The sequence below is a fragment of the Bombina bombina genome, chromosome 2, assembly GCF_027579735.1.
Source record: "Bombina bombina isolate aBomBom1 chromosome 2, aBomBom1.pri, whole genome shotgun sequence".
NCBI classification, from domain to species: Eukaryota; Metazoa; Chordata; class Amphibia; order Anura; family Bombinatoridae; genus Bombina; species Bombina bombina.
Window position 1 is genome coordinate 66,187,770 of NC_069500.1, and position 20,673 is coordinate 66,208,442.

General features: G+C 38.3%; 1 protein-coding gene across 1 annotated transcript in view; it reads left to right on the forward strand.

The window, feature by feature from the left end:
• The window catches only part of CTIF (cap binding complex dependent translation initiation factor), a 621,404-nt gene that overhangs the window by 113,120 nt on the left and 487,611 nt on the right, over positions 1–20,673 (forward strand). The window contains exon 3 of the mRNA XM_053701096.1: positions 10,107–10,187. Coding sequence (XP_053557071.1) covers positions 10,107–10,187 — 81 coding nt within the window. The remainder of the gene's footprint in view (positions 1–10,106; positions 10,188–20,673) is intronic.

Consider the following 20,673-nt stretch of genomic DNA (forward strand, 5'->3'; position numbering starts at 1 on the left):
GCTAATTTTTCAAGACAGCACCAGGTCTTGAAAATTTTTTAGGGAATCAAAAGCATATAAATTTATCCCTGGGCTTGTGTCTATACTGTTGGGGTCTAGCACGGAAGCTCTCTGAGCATCGGAGCACTAAAGTTGTGCGCCCATATTTGTCAACGGCCGGCCGCCCCCCAGTTTAGTTCTTTTAGCATGTCACAATGGTGGGTCCTGTAGTTACATTGTAGCACAAAGCGGCAGAACGAGTTATACAATGTATTAAGTTTATTAAGGTGAGTTTGCGGTGCGGTTGCATATACTACATCCCCATAATCAATGATTGGCCTCAGCATTTGCTGTACAATCTTTTCCTTTACTGTAGGGCTTAGGCAGGATTTGTTTCTGGATTAGGTTTAATCTGTGCCAGGTGAGATTCTTGATGTCATTTAGAAATGATTGAAGATTACATTTTTGGATGGAGACTTGGGAGAGGATTTAGTAGCTTTTATTTTGCGCACAAAGTACACTAAGCAGTGGTCACTGAAACTGTTGGGTACACAACAACACCTGCCGCCTCCTGGATTTGGTCAGGAGAAGTGGAGAGAATCCAATCGAGCAGGGTGTGGTTATGGCTTTTAATGTTTATGCGAGTTGGGAAGGAGATTATTTGTGTTAACTGCAAAGTCTTGAACAGCGATCAATAACTAATATTTTTTGGATTCAGCCAATCAATATTAAAATCTCCAAAGACCAAAATGTCACTTTTTGGGTTTACAGCTATGGTTTCACTAAGGAGATGGGCTATGTTAGAAAGGGAATGCTTAGGAGAGCTAGGTGGGCGGTAGATTCCTGCAACAATGATTGATTTACTATACAGGATCTCAATTGTGCCAGAAAGGAAATCAAAGGTGGCAGGAGAGCTAGATTTTTGTAAGGGGCTGTACTTTATGGAATTGTCAACATAAATTACAATGCCGCCTCCTCTCTTTGCTCTGTCATTTCTATGGCATGAATACCCATGTATTGCAATGGCAGATTTAGGTATTTTTGTGGTTAGCCATGATTCAGAGATCACAATGATTTTGGACTTGTACTGTAAACACCAAGCTTGCAGTGCATCGATTTTTGGTAGTAAGCTGCGGATATTACAGTGCACAACGTACAATAATAAAGTTGTTCCATGTGATGCAGGTGAGTTTACTGGGAGAATTGTCATGTGTGAGCCGTACTAATAAAGTAGCGCTTTTGTTCCATGTGATGCAGGTGAGTTTACTGGGAGAATTGTCATGTGTGAGCCGTACTAATATAATAGCGCTTTTGTTCCATGTGACGCTTGGTGAGTTTACTGGGAGAATTGTCATGTGTGAGCTGTACTAATAAAGTAGCGCTTTTGTTCCATGTGATGCAGGTGAGTTTACTGGGAGAATTGTCATGTGTGAGTTGTACTAATAAAGTAGCGCTTTTGTTCCATGTGACGCATGCAGGTGAGTTTACTGGGAGAATTGTCATGTGTGAGCCATACTAATAAAGTAGCGCTTTTGTTCCATGTGATGCAGGTGAGTTTACTGGGAGAATTGTCATGTGTGAGCCATACTAATAAAGTAGCGCTTTTGTTCCATGTGATGCAGGTGAGTTTACTGGGAGAATTGTCATGTGTGAGCTGTACTAATAAAGTAGCGCTTTTGTTCCATGTGATGCAGGTGAGTTTACTGGGAGAATTGTCATGTGTGAGCCATACTAATAAAGTAGCGCTTTTGTTCCATGTGATGCAGGTGAGTTTACTGGGAGAATTGTCATGTGTGAGCCATACTAATAAAGTAGCGCTTTTGTTCCATGTGACGCTGGTGAGTTTACTGGGAGAATTGTCATGTGTGAGCCGTACTAATAAAGTAGCGCTTTTGTTCCATGTGACGCTGGTGAGTTTACTGGGAGAATTGTCATGTGTGAGCTGTACTAATAAAGTAGCGCTTTTGTTCCATGTGACGCTGGTGAGTTTACTGGGAGAATTGTCATGTGTGAGCCATACTAATAAAGTAGGGCTTTTGTTCCATGTGACGCTGGTCAGTTTAATGGGAGAATTGTCATGTGTGAGCTGTACTAATAAAGTAGCGCTTTTGTTCCATGTGACGCTGGTGAGTTTACTGGGAGAATTGTCATGTGTGAGCCATACTAATAAAGTAGCTCTTTTGTTCCATGTGATGCAGGTGAGTTTACTGGGAGAATTGTCATGTGTGAGCCGTACTAATAAAGTAGCGCTTTTGTTCCATGTGATGCAGGTGAGTTTACTGGGAGAATTGTCATGTGTGAGCCGTACTAATAAAGTAGCGCTTTTGTTCCATGTGATGCTGGTGAGTTTACTGGGAGAATTGTCATGTGTGAGCCGTACTAATAAAGTAGCGCTTTTGTTCCATGTGACGCTTGGTGAGTTTACTGGGAGAATTGTCATGTGTGAGCCGTACTAATAAAGTAGCGCTTTTGTTCCATGTGACGCTTGGTGAGTTTACTGGGAGAATTGTCATGTGTGAGCCGTACTAATAAAGTAGCGCTTTTGTTCCATGTGACGCTGGTGAGTTTACTGGGAGAATTGTCATGTGTGAGCCGTACTAATAAAGTAGCGCTTTCTTCTGTTAAGTGTGATCAGTCCACGGGTCATCATTACTTCTGGGATATTACTCCTCCCCAACAGGAAGTGCAAGAGGATTCACCCAGCAGAGCTGCATATAGCTCCTCCCCTCTACGTCACTCCCAGTCATTCTCTTGCACCCAACGACTAGATAGGATGTGTGAGAGGACTATGGTGATTATACTTAGTTTTTATCTTCAATCAAGAGTTTGTTATTTTAAAATAGCACCGGAGTGTGTTATTATCTCTCTGGCAGAGTTTGAAGAAGAATCTACCAGAGTTTTTGTTATGATTTTAGCCGGAGTAGTTAAGATCATATTGCTGTTTCTCGGCCATCTGAGGAGAGGTAAACTTCAGATCAGGGGACAGCGGGCAGATGAATCTGCATAGAGGTATGTAGCAGTTTTTATTTTCTGATAATGGAATTGATGAGAAAATCCTGCCATACCGATATAATGTCATGTATGTATACTTTACACTTCAGTATTCTGGGGAATGGTACTTCACTAGAATTACACTGTAAGAAATACATAAAGCTGTTTAATAACTAGAGATTATGTTTAACGTTTTTGCTGGAATGTAAAATCGTTTTCATTTACTGAGGTACTGAGTGAATAAATGTTTGGGCACTATTTTTCCACTTGGCAGTTGCTTAATCTGTTTTCTGACAGTTTCTGTTCTCCCTCACTGCTGTGTGTGAGGGGGAGGGGCCGTTTTTTGGCGCTTTTACTACGCATCAAATATTTCAGTCAGCAACTTATTGTATTCCCTGCATGATCCGGTTCATCTCTACAGAGCTCAGGGGTCTTCAAAACTTATTTTGAGGGAGGTAATTTCTCTCAGCAGAGCTGTGAGAATTGTAGTTTGACTGAGATAAAAAACGTTTATTCTGTAATTTGTTTCCTGCTTTCAGAATTTGTTATCTTTGTTAATGGGATTAAACCTTTGCTAAAGTTGTGTTGTTTACAGGAATATCAATCAAGAGATTGTTGTTCCTTCTTTATGCCCAAATCCTTCTTCAAAGAAGGAACGTCTACTGCACAACCTGGATGTAGTCCGTGCTCTAAAATTTTACTTACAGGCAACTAAGGAATTTCGACAAACGTCTTCTCTGTTTGTCATTTACTCTGGGCAGAGGAGAGGTCAAAAAGCTTCCGCTACCTCTCTTTCTTTTTGGCTTCGTAGCATAATTCGTTTAGCTTATGAGACTGCTGGACAGCAGCCTCCTGAAAGAATTACAGCTCATTCTACTAGAGCTGTGGCTTCCACTTGGGCCTTCAAGAATGAGGCCTCTGTTGAACAGATTTGCAAGGCTGCAACTTGGTCTTCGCTTCATACTTTTTCCAAATTTTACAAATTTGACACTTTTGCTTCATCGGAGGCTATTTTTGGGAGAAAGGTTCTTCAGGCAGTGGTTCCTTCTGTATAAAGAGCCTGCCTATCCCTCCCGTCATCCGTGTACTTTTGCTTTGGTATTGGTATCCCAGAAGTAATGATGACCCGTGGACTGATCACACTTAACAGAAGAAAACATAATTTATGCTTACCTGATAAATTCCTTTCTTCTGTAGTGTGATCAGTCCACGGCCCGCCCTATTTTTAAGGCAGGTAAATATTTTTTAATTTATACTCCAGTCACCACTTCACCCTTGGCTTTTCCTTTCTCGTTGGTCCTTGGTCGAATGACTGGGAGTGACGTAGAGGGGAGGAGCTATATGCAGCTCTGCTGGGTGAATCCTCTTGCACTTCCTGTTGGGGAGGAGTAATATCCCAGAAGTAATGATGACCCGTGGACTGATCACACTACAGAAGAAAGGAATTTATCAGGTAAGCATAAATTATGTTTTTGTTCCATGTGACGCTTGGTGAGTTTACTGGGAGAATTGTCATGTGTGAGCCGTACTAATAAAGTAGCGCTTTTGTTCCATGTGATGCAGGTGAGTTTTCTGGGAGAATTGTCATGTGTGAGCTGTACTAATAAAGTAGCGCTTTTGTTCCATGTGACGCTTGGTGAGTTTACTGGGAGAATTGTCATGTGTGAGCCATACTAATAATGTAGCGCTTTTGTTCCATGTGATGCAGGTGAGTTTTCTGGGAGAATTGTCATGTGTGAGCTGTACTAATAAAGTAGCTCTTTTGTTCCATGTGATGCAGGTGAGTTTACTGGGAGAATTGTCATGTGTGAACCTTACTAATAAAGTAGCGCTTTTGTTCCATGTCATGCAGGTGAGTTTACTGGGAGAATTGCCATGTGTGAGCCGTACTAATAAAGTAGCGTTTTTATTCCATGTGATGCATGCAGGGGAGTTTACTGGGAGAATTGTCATTTGTGAGCCGTACTAATAAAGTAGCGCTTTTGTTCCATGTCATGCAGGTGAGTTTACTGGGAGAATTGCCATGTGTGAGCCGTACTAATAAAGTAGCGCTTTTATTCCATGTGATGCATGCAGGGGAGTTTACTGGGAGAATTGTCATTTGTGAGCCGTACTAATAAAGTAGCGCTTTTGTTCCATGTGATGCAGGTGAGTTTACTGGGAGAATTGCCATGTGTTGGCCATACTAATAAAGTAGCGCTTTTGTTCCATGTCATGCAGGTGCAGACTGCACTTGCTGTTCTCCCTACAGATTTATTTCACTGTTGTGTTAACAATAGAAAAACAATCACAATAACATCAGATACAAATTAAAAGGCATTTAATGTACTTGGAAGTAAAAATTAAAATATGATTTTAAATAGAGCCTCCATTTTTTAAACTTTCCAATTTATTTTTTGTAACTTTTAATTCTTTCTCTTCATATCATTTGAAACTTTTCTCCTTACTATCATAGCATACTGAGGTCAGCTCAGGCTTGTGTACATGTCTTGAGCACTATTTGTATAAGATTGTTAAACACTGCTGCTGTATATTGCTTGACTGATGACACGTTCACTCTCCTGACACTACCTCCGTATGCCTCCTTGGAAAGGAGTTATGTTTCAATAAAAGAGACCAAACAAGAAATGTAAATATAACAATAGTGGTGATGGAAACTTTATCAAAGTGGCAATATAGTCGGAAGGGGTCTGTCACAGTAACAAGATTGCCTGTAAAATTTTCAAAAGCACTGACATCTTTGTTTGACGGCAGTCTCGCTGAGAAACGTTTTACTATACATCTCTGTGGATGATGACGCTTTCCTGATACGGACAATATTTTCAAAGCAGCATTGCCACCTACATTGAATGTGTTATGTAAATGACCCTATTACACAGTACAGGTGGCCCTCGTTTTACAACGGTTCAATTTACACCGTTTCAGAATAACAACCTTTTTTTCCAGTCATGTGACTGCTATTGAAAAACATTGAGAAGCAGTGCATTTATTAAAATAGCCAGTAGGTGGAGCTGTCCGCTTGTGTTGCAGCAAAGCCAAGCAAGCTGAAATTAATCAGTTTAACCAGACCTGAGCTATCAAGCAGATTTCAAAGGAACAAGATCTTCCTGTCTATAAATCAGTCCAGATTGGAATGCATAGAAAGAACTGTTTGCAGAAAAATGCAAGTGAAGTCTGTGTTGTGTGATTATTTTATTAGGTTTATAATGCTGTTTAGCAAATGTTTTTGTTCATTTAACTTAGTTTAATTATATATTCTGTGTTGTGTGATTATTTTATTAGGTTTATAATGATGTTTAGCATTTAAAGTCTTCATTTCAAAGCTTTAAAAATAATGTATTAGGTGTTACTTATGACAATTTTGAGAGGAGCCTGGAACCTATCTCCCTCACTTCCCATTAACTTACATTATAAACTGGGTTTCAATTTACAACGGTTTCGATTTACAACCATTCCTTCTGGAACCTAACCCCGGCGTAAACTGAGGGCTACCTGTATAATATGGTAGTAAGCTGCGGATATTACAGTGCACAACGTACAATAATAAAGTTGTTCCATGTGATGCAGGTGAGTTTACTGGGAGAATTGTCATGTGTGAGCCGTACTAATAAAGTAGCGCTTTTGTTCCATGTGACGCATGCAGGTGAGTTCACTGGAAGAATTGTCCTGTGTGAGCCATACTAATAAAGTAGCGCTTTTGTTCCATGTGACGCATGCAGGTGAGTTCACTGGAAGAATTGTCATGTGTGAGCCATACTAATAAAGTAGCGCTTTTGTTCCATGTGACGCTTGGTGAGTTTACTGGGAGAATTGTCATGTGTGAGCCATACTAATAAAGTAGCGCTTTTGTTCCATGTGATGCAGGTGAGTTTACTGGGAGAATTGTCATGTGTGAGCTGTACTAATAAAGTAGCGCTTTTGTTCCATGTGACGCTGGTGAGTTTACTGGGAGAATTGTCATGTGTGAGCTGTACTAATAAAGTAGCGCTTTTGTTCCATGTGACGCTGGTGAGTTTACTGGGAGAATTGTCATGTGTGAGCCGTACTAATAAAGTAGCGCTTTTGTTCCATGTGATGCAGGTGAGTTTACTGGGAGAATTGTCATGTGTGAGCCATACTAATAAAGTAGCGCTTTTGTTCCATGTGATGCAGGTGAGTTTACTGGGAGAATTGTCATGTGTGAACCTTACTAATAAAGTAGCGCTTTTGTTCCATGTGACGCTTGGTGAGTTTACTGGGAGAATTGTCATGTGTGAGCCATACTAATAAAGTAGCGCTTTTGTTCCATGTGATGCAGGTGAGTTTTCTGGGAGAATTGTCATGTGTGAGCTGTACTAATAAAGTAGCGCTTTTGTTCCATGTGACGCTGGTGAGTTTACTGGGAGAATTGTCATGTGTGAGCCGTACTAATAAAGTAGCGCTTTTGTTCCATGTGACGCTGGTGAGTTTACTGTAAGAATTGTCATGTGTGAGCCATACTAATAAAGTAGCGCTTTTGTTCCATGTGATGCAGGTGAGTTTACTGGGAGAATTGTCATGTGTGAACCTTACTAATAAAGTAGCGCTTTTGTTATGTATAAGATTGTTAAACACTGCTGCTGTATATTGCTTGAGTGATGACACGTGCACTCTCCTGACACTACCTCCGTATGCCTCCTTGGAAAGGAGTTATGTTTCAATAAAAGAGACCAAACAAAAAATGTAAATATAACAATAGTGGTGATGGAAGCTTTATCAAAGTGGCAATATAGTTGGAAGGGGTCTGTCACAGGAACAAGATTGCCTGTAAAATTTTCAAAAGGACCGACATCTTTGTTTGACGGCAGTCTTGCTGAGAAACGTTTTACTATACATCTCTGTGGATGATGACGCTTTCCTGATACGGACAATATTTTCAAAGCAGCATTGCCTCCTACATTGAATGTGTTATGTAAATGACCCTATTACACAGTATAATATGGAAATATAATTTCCGTGTGTCAACTGAAACGCATCACCTTTTTTTTGCAATACAATTGTGAAACTAGTATTATACACCTATAGGAGCTGGGGGTATATTATACCTGTATATACAATGTTTTATTTATATGTATTTTATTAAATAATGCTTTTATGTATTTTGTATTGTCATGTTTTTAGAAATCGTGGTGTTTTCTTTTTTTAGGAAGAAGATTTTGTGATTGTAATATTTCATAGAAGACAATAGCCACAACTTTCTAGATTTATTTATTGCCGACATAAATTCTCACTGTTATGAATGTTATACTTATAATATTGTGAATGCACTGTAACAAACTTGTTATTAATATAGAACATGTTTGTTACAGTGCGGTCACAATATTATAAGTATAACCTTAAGGAGGTTTAACACTGATTTAACTTAGGAAAATCATTCTTTGCAATAGTAACTATCATGATTGTTGATGCAAAACTGATAATCCAGCATTTAAAAGCATGTGACACCACAGAAGTTTAGGGAAGTATGGAAAAGTAAACAAAAGCTTACAGAAATTAACCCACACCTCCCTAGGAGAAAGTGAAACAAGCATAATTTATAGATGTATTTTACAGCAAGAGGCTGCAAAATAAATAATGAATGTATATTGCAATAGTGAAACATTTTATGCATTGTTGAAATGTCAGGTTTAATGGTCCTTAAAACCTTGTTGCCTTAGCGATGCATTTTTATTGATGATGATGTTGATTATTTTTAAGTTTTAATTAGAAGCTAAAAGGGAGCTGTGAAAACTACTGAGCAAATAAAGCTTTTGGAAGTGCTTGGTGTTACAGTACTCTGAAAATGATTAGCGAGGTTCATTTTTAGTCCTAGATTCTATGTAGAAAGAAAGTAACTTCCCCTAGGGTTTGCTAGTAGCTGATAATATTATTATAGAATTATTATCATACAACTTTATGGGCTTCTGGCTGATTGGCTGAACCGGACACACTCTGATTTAAGTCAATGCTAAGAATTTTAAACTGCCTTTATGTCACTTGCTTTTTATAGAGAAATGTTTTTTTTTTTTTTTTTTTTAAAGGTATATGAACCCCATTTTGTTTCTTTGATGATTCAGATAAAGCACGTGATTTTAACCAAATTTCTAGTTTATTTCTATTATCAAATTTTCATTGTTCTATTTGTATTGTTGAAAGGCAGGGACATATGCTTAGGAGCCAACCCATTTCTGCAGCAGTTTTGCAAGAGTATTTTATTATTATTATTCTTTATTTATAAAGCGCCAACAGATTCCGCAGCGCTGTTCATGGGTAACAAAGATAAAAGGACAGTACAATATGAGACACCAAACAAAATTTAACAAACAAATACAGGAGGAATTGGGAGCCCTGTTCCCGTGGGAACTTACAATCTAAATGGGTAGGAGGGTGAGAAACAGGAGGTGGGGAATGCAAAGGTGGGAATGATGTTAGTGTGAAGTTAGATGAGGGCAACTATTAGGCAAGTGGAATTCATTAGTTACTGATTTGGTTATAGGCTTCCCTGAACAAGAAGGTCTTTAGGGAGCGTTTAAAGGAGGAGAGGTTGGGGGAAAGTCTGACAGCTCGAGGAAGTGCGTTCCAGAGGGTTGGTGCCGCACGAGAGAAGTCCTGTAGTCTAGCATGAGCGGAGGTGATGGTAGAAGAGGCAAGGAGTAGATCGTTGTTGGATCTTAGGGGGCGGGCTGGAGTATATTTGTTGATGAGTGAGGACAGGTAGGGTGGGGCAGCATTGGTGAGGGCTTTGTAGGTCAGAGTGAGAATTTTGAATTTAATTCTGCTGTGAATGGGGAGCCAGTGAAGGGACTCGCAGAGAGGTAAAGCAGAAACAGAGCGTTGGGAGAGGTGGATTAGCCTAGTACTAAATGGCAGCACTATTCCTTGTCATGTAGCGCTCTAGATGCCTACCTAGGTATCTCTTAAACACAGAATATCATGGGAACTAAGCAAATTTGATATTAGAAGTAAATTAGAAACTTTTTTTTTTTTTTTATCTGTTCTGCCTGAATCACAATATAATTTTTGTGGGTTTCGTGCCCCTTTAACCAGTCCCAAATGCACATTAGTCTCATTTTTATATTTTTTTTAATGACTCTGCATTTTTATTCAGTACTCATGTGTTGGTGTTTCATCTCCTGCAGTGGACAGTAGAATGTAATGACCAACTGGATGTCGGTGGTTCCTCGCCAAAGAATAAAGAACCATCTCATAGCTACAAACAGGTAAACGGGTTATTTTTATATTTAGCAAATATCTGTGTATTTATTTTTCATTGTGAGAAGATCAGTGAGAAATAACTAAATTATAAAGAAATAAACTGTACTCAGAGTGGAAGCAGAGAGTAAAACTAAAATTTGAACAAATTGTATTGTTTTAAAGGGACAGTACTATGCAAATTCCTACTTCCTGCACATTCCGCTTCCTGCTAAAAGCAGAGTCCTGTGAATTACTTATCTGATGGCTCAGGATTTGCTTTGCTGGTGGGTGAAGCAACATACAATTTCAAACATCTTTGTAATTTACTTCTGGTATAAATTTTTATTTCTTTCTTTTGGTATCCTTTGTTGAAGGAGCAGCAGTGCACTACTGGGAGCTAGCTGAGCACATCAGATGAACCAATGACATGAGGCATATATGTGCAGCCACCAATCAGCAACTAGCACCCAGTAATACATTGCTTCTCCTGAGCCTACCTAGGAATTCTTTTCAGCTTAGGATGCAAAGAGAACGAAGCAAATTAGTTGGCAAATGGTAAACTGAAAAGTTGTTTAGCATTGTATGTTTTATTTGAGCCATGAAAGTGTAACTTTGACCATACTTTTAGGATCACTTTTGTACTACAGTATATATAACTGCTGATTTGAACCCATGTTAACACTTGTAGACGTTTTATGACCCTTTAAATGTACACAGACTTGGCACAGTTAAAGCCACTTTCTCCATCCTGCCTAACACGTTGATGGCAGTGACTTCTAGGAAGTTTTGTTGTGTGTGAGTAACAAGCAGTATGTTGTGTCATAGATACATGAAATGTAATTTCTTTCATGTAATTAGCAAGAGTCCATGAGCTAGTGACGTATGGGATATACATTCCTACCAGGAGGGGCAAAGTTTCCCAAACCTCAAAATGCCTATAAATACACCCCTCACCACACCCACAATTCAGTTTTACAAACTTTGCCTCCGATGGAGGTGGTGAAGTAAGTTTGTGCTAGATTCTACGTTGATATGCGCTCCGCAGCAAGTTGGAGCCCGGTTTTCCTCTCAGCGTGCAGTGAATGTCAGAGGGATGTGAGGAGAGTATTGCCTATTTGAATGCAGTGATCTCCTTCTAAGGGGTCTATTTCATAGGTTCTCTGTTATCGGTCGTAGAGATTCATCTCTTACCTCCCTTTTCAGATCGACGATATACTCTTATATATACCATTACCTCTGCTGATTCTCGTTTCAGTACTGGTTTGGCTATCTACTATATGTAGATGAGTGTCCTGGGGTAAGTAAGTCTTATTTTCTGTGACACTCCTAGCTATGGTTGGGCACTTTGTTTATAAAGTTCTAAATATATGTATTCAAACATTTATTTGCCTTGACTCAGAATGTTCAACTTTCCTTATTTTCAGACAGTCAGTTTCATATTTGGGATAATGCATTTTAACATTTTTCTTACCTTAAAATTTGACTTTTTCCCTGTGGGCTGTTAGGCTCGCGGGGGCTGAAAATGCTTCATTTTATTGCGTCATTCTTGGCGCGGACTTTTTTGGCGCAAAAATTCTATTTCCGTTTCCGGCGTCATACGTGTCGCCGGAAGTTGCGTCATTTTTTGACGTTATTTTGCGCCAAAAATGTCGGCGTTCCGGATGTGGCGTCATTTTTGGCGCCAAAAAGCATTTAGGCGCCAAATAATGTGGGCGTCTTATTTGGCGCGAAAAAATATGGGCGTCACTTTTGTCTCCACATTATTTAAGTCTCATTTTTTATTGCTTCTGGTTGCTAGAAGCTTGTTCTTTGGCATTTTTTTCCCATTCCTGAAACTGTCATTTAAGGAATTTGATCAATTTTGCTTTATATATATGTTGTTTTTTCTCTTACATATTGCAAGATGTCTCACGTTGCATCTGAGTCAGAAGATACTACAGGAAAATCGCTGTCAAGTGCTGAATCTACCAAAGCTAAGTGTATCTGCTGTAAACTTTTGGTAGCTAATCCTCCAGCTGTTGTTTGTATTGATTGTCATGACAAACTTGTTAAAGCAGATAATATTTCCTTTAGTAAAGTACCATTGCCTGTTGCAGTTCCTTCAACATCTAAGGTGCAGAATGTTCCTGATAATATAAGAGATTTTGTTTCTGAATCCATAAAGAAGGCTATGTCTGTTATTTCTCCTTCTAGTAAACGTATAAAATCTTTTAAAACTTCTCTCCCTACAGATGAATTTTTAACTGAACATCATCATTCTGATTCTGATGATTCCTCTGGTTCAGAGGATTCTGTCTCAGAGGTTGATGCTGATAAATCTTCATATTTATTTAAAATGGAATTTATTCGTTCTTTACTTAAAGAAGTCCTAATTGCTTTAGAAATAGAGGATTCTGGTCCTCTTGATACTAAATCTAAACGTTTAAATAAGGTTTTTAAATCTCCTGTAGTTATTCCAGAAGTTTTTCCTGTCCCTGATGCTATTTCTGCAGTAATTTCCAAAGAATGGGATAATTTGGGTAATTCATTTACTCCTTCTAAACGTTTTAAGCAATTATATCCTGTGCCGTCTGACAGATTAGAATTTTGGGACAAGATCCCTAAAGTTGATGGGGCTATTTCTACCCTTGCTAAACGTACTACTATTCCTACGTCAGATGGTACTTCGTTTAAGGATCCTCTAGATAGGAAAATTGAGTCCTTTCTAAGAAAAGCTTATCTGTGTTCAGGTAATCTTCTTAGACCTGCTATATCTTTGGCTGATGTTGCTGCAGCTTCAACTTTTTGGTTGGAAACTTTAGCGCAACAAGTAACACATTGTGATTCTCATGATATTATTATTCTTCTTCAACATGCTAATAATTTTATCTGTGATGCCATTTTTGATATTATCAGAGTTGATGTCAGGTTTATGTCTCTAGCTATTTTAGCTAGAAGAGCTTTATGGCTTAAAACTTGGAATGCTGATATGGCTTCTAAATCAACTTTACTTTCCATTTCTTTCCAGGGTAACAAATTATTTGGTTCTCAGTTGGATTCCATTATTTCAACTGTTACTGGTGGGAAAGGAACTTTTTTACCACAGGATAAAAAATCTAAAGGTAAAAACAGGGCTAATAATCGTTTTCGTTCCTTTCGTTTCAACAAAGAACAAAAGCCTGATCCTTCATCCTCAGGAGCAGTTTCAGTTTGGAGACCATCTCCAGTTTGGAATAAATCCAAGCCAGCTAGAAAGGCAAAGCCTGCTTCTAAGTCCACATGAAGGTGCGGCCCTCATTCCAGCTCAGCTGGTAGGGGGCAGGTTACGTTTTTTTCAAGGAAATTTGATTCAATTCTGTTCACAATCTTTGGATTCAGAGCATTGTTTCAGAAGGGTACAGAATTGGTTTCAAGTTGAGACCTCCTGCAAAGAGATTTTTTCTTTCCCGTGTCCCAGTAAATCCAGTAAAAGCTCAAGCATTTCTGAAATGTGTTTCAGATCTAAAGTTGACTGGAGTAATTATGCCAGTTCCAGTTCCGGAACAGGGGATGGGGTTTTATTCAAATCTCTTCATTGTACCAAAGAAGGAGAATTCTTTCAGACCAGTTCTGGATCTAAAAATATTGAATCGTTATGTAAGGATACCAACGTTCAAGATGGTAACTGTAAGGACTATCTTACCTTTTGTTCAGCAAGGGAATTATATGTCCACAATAGATTTACAGGATGCATATCTGCATATTCCGATTCATCCAGATCATTATCAGTTCCTGAGATTCTCGTTTCTGGACAAGCATTACCAGTTTGTGGCTCTGCCGTTTGGCCTAGCTACAGCTCCAAGAATTTTTACAAAGGTTCTCGGTGCCCTGCTGTCTGTAATCAGAGAACAGGGTATTGTGGTATTTCCTTATTTTGACGATATCTTGGTACTTGCTCAGTCTTTACATTTAGCAGAATCTCATACGAATTGACTTGTGTTGTTTCTTCAAGATCATGGTTGGAGGATCAATTTACCAAAAAGTTCTTTGATTCCTCAGACAAGGGTAACCTTTCTGGGTTTCCAGATGGATTCAGTGTCCATGACTCTGTCTTTAACAGACAAGAGACGTCTAAAGTTGATTACAGCTTGTCGAAACCTTCAGTCACAATCATTCCCTTCGGTAGCCTTATGCATGGAAATTCTAGGTCTTATGACTGCTGCATCGGACGCGATCCCCTTTGCTCGTTTTCACATGCGACCTCTTCAGCTGTGTATGCTGAAGCAATGGTGCAAGGATTACACGAAGATATCTCAATTAATATCTTTAAAACCGATTGTTCGACACTCTCTAACATGGTGGACAGATCACCATCGTTTAATTCAGGGGGCTTCTTTTGTGCTTCCGACCTGGACTGTAATTTCAACAGATGCAAGTCTCACAGGTTGGGGAGCTGTGTGGGGATCTCTGACGGCACAAGGAGTTTGGGAATCTCAGGAGGTGAGATTACCGATCAATATTTTGGAACTCCGTGCAATTTTCAGAGCTCTTCAGTTTTGGCCTCTTCTGAAGAGAGAATCGTTCATTTGTTTTCAGACAGACAATGTCACAACTGTGGCATACATCAATCATCAAGGAGGGACTCACAGTCCTCTGGCTATGAAAGAAGTATCTCGAATTTTGGTTTGGGCGGAATCCAGCTCCTGTCTAATCTCTGCGGTTCATATCCCAGGTGTAGACAATTGGGAAGCGGATTATCTCAGTCGCCAAACGTTGCATCCGGGCGAATGGTCTCTTCACCCAGAGGTATTTCTTCAGATTGTTCAAATGTGGGAACTTCCAGAAATAGATCTGATGGCGTCCCATCTAAACAAGAAACTTCCCAGGTATCTGTCCAGATCCCGGGATCCTCAGGCGGAGGCAGTGGATGCATTATCACTTCCTTGGAAGTATCATCCTGCCTATATGTTTCCGCCTCTAGTTCTTCTTCCAAGAGTAATCTCCAAGATTCTGAAGGAATGCTCGTTTGTTCTGCTGGTAGCTCCGGCATGGCCTCACAGGTTTTGGTATGCGGATCTTGTCTGGATGGCCTCTTGCCAACCATGGACTCTTCCGTTAAGACCAGACCTTCTGTCACAAGGTCCTTTTTTCCATCAGGATCTGAAATCCTTAAATTTAAAGGTATGGAGATTGAACGCTTGATTCTTGGTCAAAGAGGTTTCTCTGACTCTGTGATTAATACTATGTTACAGGCTCGTAAATCTGTATCTCGAGAGATATATTATAGAGTCTGGAAGACTTATATTTCTTGGTGTCTTTCTCATCATTTTTCCTGGCATTCTTTTAGAATACCGAGAATTTTACAGTTTCTTCAGGATGGTTTAGATAAGGGTTTGTCCGCAAGTTCTTTGAAAGGACAAATCTCTGCTCTTTCTGTTCTTTTTCACAGAAAGATTGCTATTCTTCCTGATATTCATTGTTTTGTACAAGCTTTGGTTCGTATAAAACCTGTCATTAAGTCAATTTCTCCTCCTTGGAGTTTGAATTTGGTTCTGGGAGCTCTTCAAGCTCCTCCGTTTGAACCTATGCATTCATTGGACATTAAATTACTTTCTTGGAAAGTTTTGTTCCTTTTGGCCATCTCTTCTGCCAGAAGAGTTTCTGAATTATCTGCTCTTTCTTGTGAGTCTCCTTTTCTGATTTTTCATCAGGATAAGGCGGTGTTGCGAACTTCTTTTGAATTTTTACCTAAAGTTGTGAATTCCAACAACATTAGTAGAGAAATTGTGGTTCCTTCATTATGTCCTAATCCTAAGAATTCTAAGGAGAAATCGTTGCATTCTTTGGACGTTGTTAGAGCTTTGAAATATTATGTTGAAGCTACGAAATCTTTTCGTAAGACTTCTAGTCTATTTGTTATCTTTTCCGGTTCTAGAAAAGGCCAGAAAGCTTCTGCCATTTCTTTGGCATCTTGGTTGAAATCTTTAATTCATCTTGCCTATGTTGAGTCGGGTAAAACTCCGCCTCAGAGAATTACAGCTCATTCTACTAGGTCAGTTTCTACTTCCTGGGCGTTTAAGAATGAAGCTTCGGTTGACCAGATCTGCAAAGCAGCGACTTGGTCCTCTTTGCATACTTTTACTAAATTCTACCATTTTGATGTATTTTCTTCTTCTGAAGCAGTTTTTGGTAGAAAAGTACTTCAGGCAGCGGTTTCAGTTTGAATCTTCTGCTTATGTTTTTCGTTAAATTTTATTTTGGGTGTGGATTATTTTCAGCAGGAATTGGCTGTCTTTATTTTATCCCTCCCTCTCTAGTGACTCTTGTGTGGAAAGATCCACTTCTTGGGTAGTCATTATCCCATACGTCACTAGCTCATGGACTCTTGCTAATTACATGAAAGAAAACATAATTTATGTAAGAACTTACCTGATAAATTCATTTCTTTCATATTAGCAAGAGTCCATGAGGCCCGCCCTTTTTTTGTGGTGGTTATGATTTTGTATAAAGCACAATTATTCCAATTCCTTATTTTATATGCTTTCGCACTTTTTTATCACCCCACTTCTTGGCTATTCGTTAAACTGAATTGTGGGTGTGGTGAGGGGTGTATTTATAGGCATTTTGAGGTTTGGGAAACTTTGCCCCTCCTGGTAGGAATGTATATCCCATACGTCACTAGCTCATGGACTCTTGCTAATATGAAAGAAATGAATTTATCAGGTAAGTTCTTACATAAATTATGTTTTTCCATTGGTCGCTTTAATTCTAAGTGTCACTTGATGGTGCAATAGGAATGTTCTGCACAGAAAATTTTGCCAGCCAGGTGGCATTATGAAGTAGCCAGGTGGCATTATGAAGTAGCCAGGTGGCATTATGAAGTAGCCAGGTGGCATTATGAAGTAGTCGGATGGCATTATAAAATATCTTAAAAAGAAAAGAGGGGGAGACCAATGGCACTACAATTTCACTTAAGACTAAGCTCAGGGTCTCTTACTGTAGCTACTTCTGGGATAATTTCCAGATGTAATAGTATGTAATACTGGAGTCTGCGGTGCTGTGTACTTGACTGCAACTTGAAAGACTGAACGTGGTTAAATTAATAACCACTAGGAAATGCACACGAATAGCACTCGTGAGCTATGTGAATGAACTGGAATTAACCACGATATTCAAAAAGACTAATCAGAGATTGAAATGATAATGTTCTCAAAGTATACAAGAACCACACTAAATTAAAACTTAACGTTTATTAATTAAACAGTGCTAAAATTAGCGGAAAACAACATATAATAAAAACACTAGCTAAAAATAGAGGCTATGTTATATTAGACAAAGGAGAGTATTTAGGTAGTCAATCTGGGGTCTTAAGTTGGTGATGTCTACAGAACTGACTTATTAAGAATGATGTAAATACTAAAGAGTCTGTATATAGGATGTGGGTATGGAGAATATAAGGTGTATTAAAGGACTGTTGTCATGCGTGGGTCTATTGGGTTGACTGTTAAATGATTAACAGCAATATCAAAGTCCTTAAAATCTACTATAAGTGGGTAGTATTTAATGGTTAATCCCTATATAACACATCTATAGTTATAGCTGTTGAACAATAGGTTTTATGTATCTAATAGTCGAAAGGGTAGTATTCAGTATCTAAATTATTTGGTTAGAATACATAAGATGAGATGTGATAAGATTCCCTCTTTGGTTCTCTTAGGTAATACGACCTAGAGATTGTTAATCATCTTATTTGTAAGTATAATTTGAAAAATGTTAGATACAGTTTTAACTGTGTTACATAGTTTTTATAATGTAGATTCGTAATGGTATTTTTTGTTGTATCTACTCGTGTATGTGTTACACTTTCTCTTGTTACAGTATTACCCAGATTCAAAATAGAGTGTGTTACACGTTCTCTTGTTTTTTAATGTTGAGATTTAATGATTTGCTGTATTTAAGATAGACACATACAAGTTTTTTATATTGTGCCGTGGTTTATTATTGTACTCCACAGATTAGATTTGACAATAAAGTTTTTTCTCCCTTTAGCTAATTTGTTTGATTCACAAAATTTAGCCACTGAAGGCAAGATAACGTTGCTTGAAGTGCAATATTCCATCTATGTATTGTATCTAAATAAAGATTGACATAAGTTGAAAAAAAGTCTTGCATGTGAAAAGACACGCACCTCAACCAGTATTACATAGCAGCACTTTACTGGGCTAGTAATTCGAGTGTGTTAACTATAATGAGATTTACCAAATTATTCCAAATACATATATACTAGATAAAAAGGTAGAAACCATAAACATCTCCCTGCCTAACATTGAGTACTCTTTTACCACTGAAGAAACACATACTAAAAAGCAATGTACATAAAACGTTATCTTGCCTTCAGTGGCTAAATTTTGTGAATCAAACAAATTAGCTAAAGGGAGAAAAAACTTTATTGTCAAATCTAATCTGTGGAGTACAATAATAAACCATGGCACAATATAAAAAACTTGTATGTGTCTATCTTAAATACAGCAAATCATTAAATCTCAACATTAAAAAACAAGAGAACGTGTAACACACTCTATTTTGAATCTGGGTAATACTGTAACAAGAGAAAGTGTAACACATACACGAGTAGATACAACAAAAAATACCATTACGAATCTACATTATAAAAACTATGTTACACAGTTAAAACTGTATCTAACATTTTTCAAATTATACTTACAAATAAGATGATTAACAATCTCTAGGTCGTATTACCTAAGAGAACCAAAGAGGGAATCTTATCACATCTCATCTTATGTATTCTAACCAAATAATTTAGATACTGAATACTACCCTTTCGACTATTAGATACATAAAACCTATTGTTCAACAGCTATAACTATAGATGTGTTATATAGGGATTAACCATTAAATACTACCCACTTATAGTAGATTTTAAGGACTTTGATATTGCTGTTAATCATTTAACATTTAACAGTCAACCCAATAGACCCACGCATGACAACAGTCCTTTAATACACCTTATATTCTCCATACCCACATCCTATATACAGACTCTTTAGACTATTTAGTATTTACATCATTCTTAATAAGTCAGTTCTGTAGACATCACCAACTTAGGACCCCAGATTGACTACCTAAATACTCTCCTTTGTCTAATATAACATAGCCTCTATTTTTAGCTAGTGTTTTTATTATATGTTGTTTTCCGCTAATTTTAGCACTGTTTAATTAATAAACGTTAAGTTTTAATTTAGTGTGGTTCTTGTATACTTTGAGAACATTATCATTTCAATCTCTGATTAGTCTTTTTGAATATCGTGGTTAATTCCAGTTCATTCACATAGCTCACGAGTGCTATTCGTGTACATTTCCTAGTGGTTATTAATTTAACCACGTTCAGTCTTTCAAATTATAAAATATCTGGCTGGCATTTTGAAGTAGTCAGATGGCATTATGAAGTAGCCGGGTGGGGACAGTGTAATATTTTCTAATATTATAAAATGTTGTGCTATCCAAAACACACATTAATTGCATAATTTAACATAAATGTATTTAAAGGGATACTACACCCAATTTTTTTATTTAATGATTCAGATAGAGCATGCAGTTTTAAGCAACTTTCTAATTTACTCCTATTATCAATCTTTCTTCCTTCTCTTGCTATCTTTATTTGCAAAAGCAAGAATGTAAAGTTTTTGGTTCACCACCTGTGTACAGCTTGCTGAATGGTTTGCTACATTTAGCCACCATTCACCAAGCCCTACCCAGGTAGTGAACCAAAAATGGGCCGGCTCTTAAGCTTATATTTCTGCCTTTTTCAAATAAAGATAACATGCGAACAAAGAAAAATTGATAATAGGAGTAAATTAGGAAGTTGCTTAAAATTGCTCTATCTGATTCATGAAAGAAAAAAATTGGGTTTAGTATCCCTTTAATGATAATTTCCTTCGTAAGATAGAGAGAGTCCACAGCTTCATTCCTTACTGTTGGGAAATACAACACCTGGCCACTAGGAGGAGGCAAAGACACCCCAGCCAAAGGCTTTAATATTCCTCCCACTTCCTCATTACCCCAGTCATTCTTTGCTTTTTTGTCACATTAGGAGGTGGCAGAGAGGTGTCAGAAGATTCGGAGAGTCCTGTAAAAGGGTATCTGCCCTTCGAGATAGGACTGGAGTTTTAAGTAGTTATGTCAACCTCTCAGTGGGAGTATTGATGAAAGTTAGAGTCTGGAGATGCAGGGAAAGTTTTTCTGCGAAACGATCCAGACTACTGCTAACAGCTCCTAAGCAATCAGTGTTGACCAGTTTCACTGCCTGCTTTCTCTCACTCAAGTCCATGTCAGGAGCACTGCTATAAGACTGTCACACTTGAGAGGCTGTGTTCTGTTCCACAGCATGGATCCTGGAGGTAAGATCGTTCAAATTTTTTCACATAAAACGCTATAACATGGTCACAGTGTTGGCTCCTTTATACCTTGAAAGGATCCAGGGTTATATATCCTCTGAAGGGGGTTTATTGAACAGTTGGGGTTAATCTAATCAGT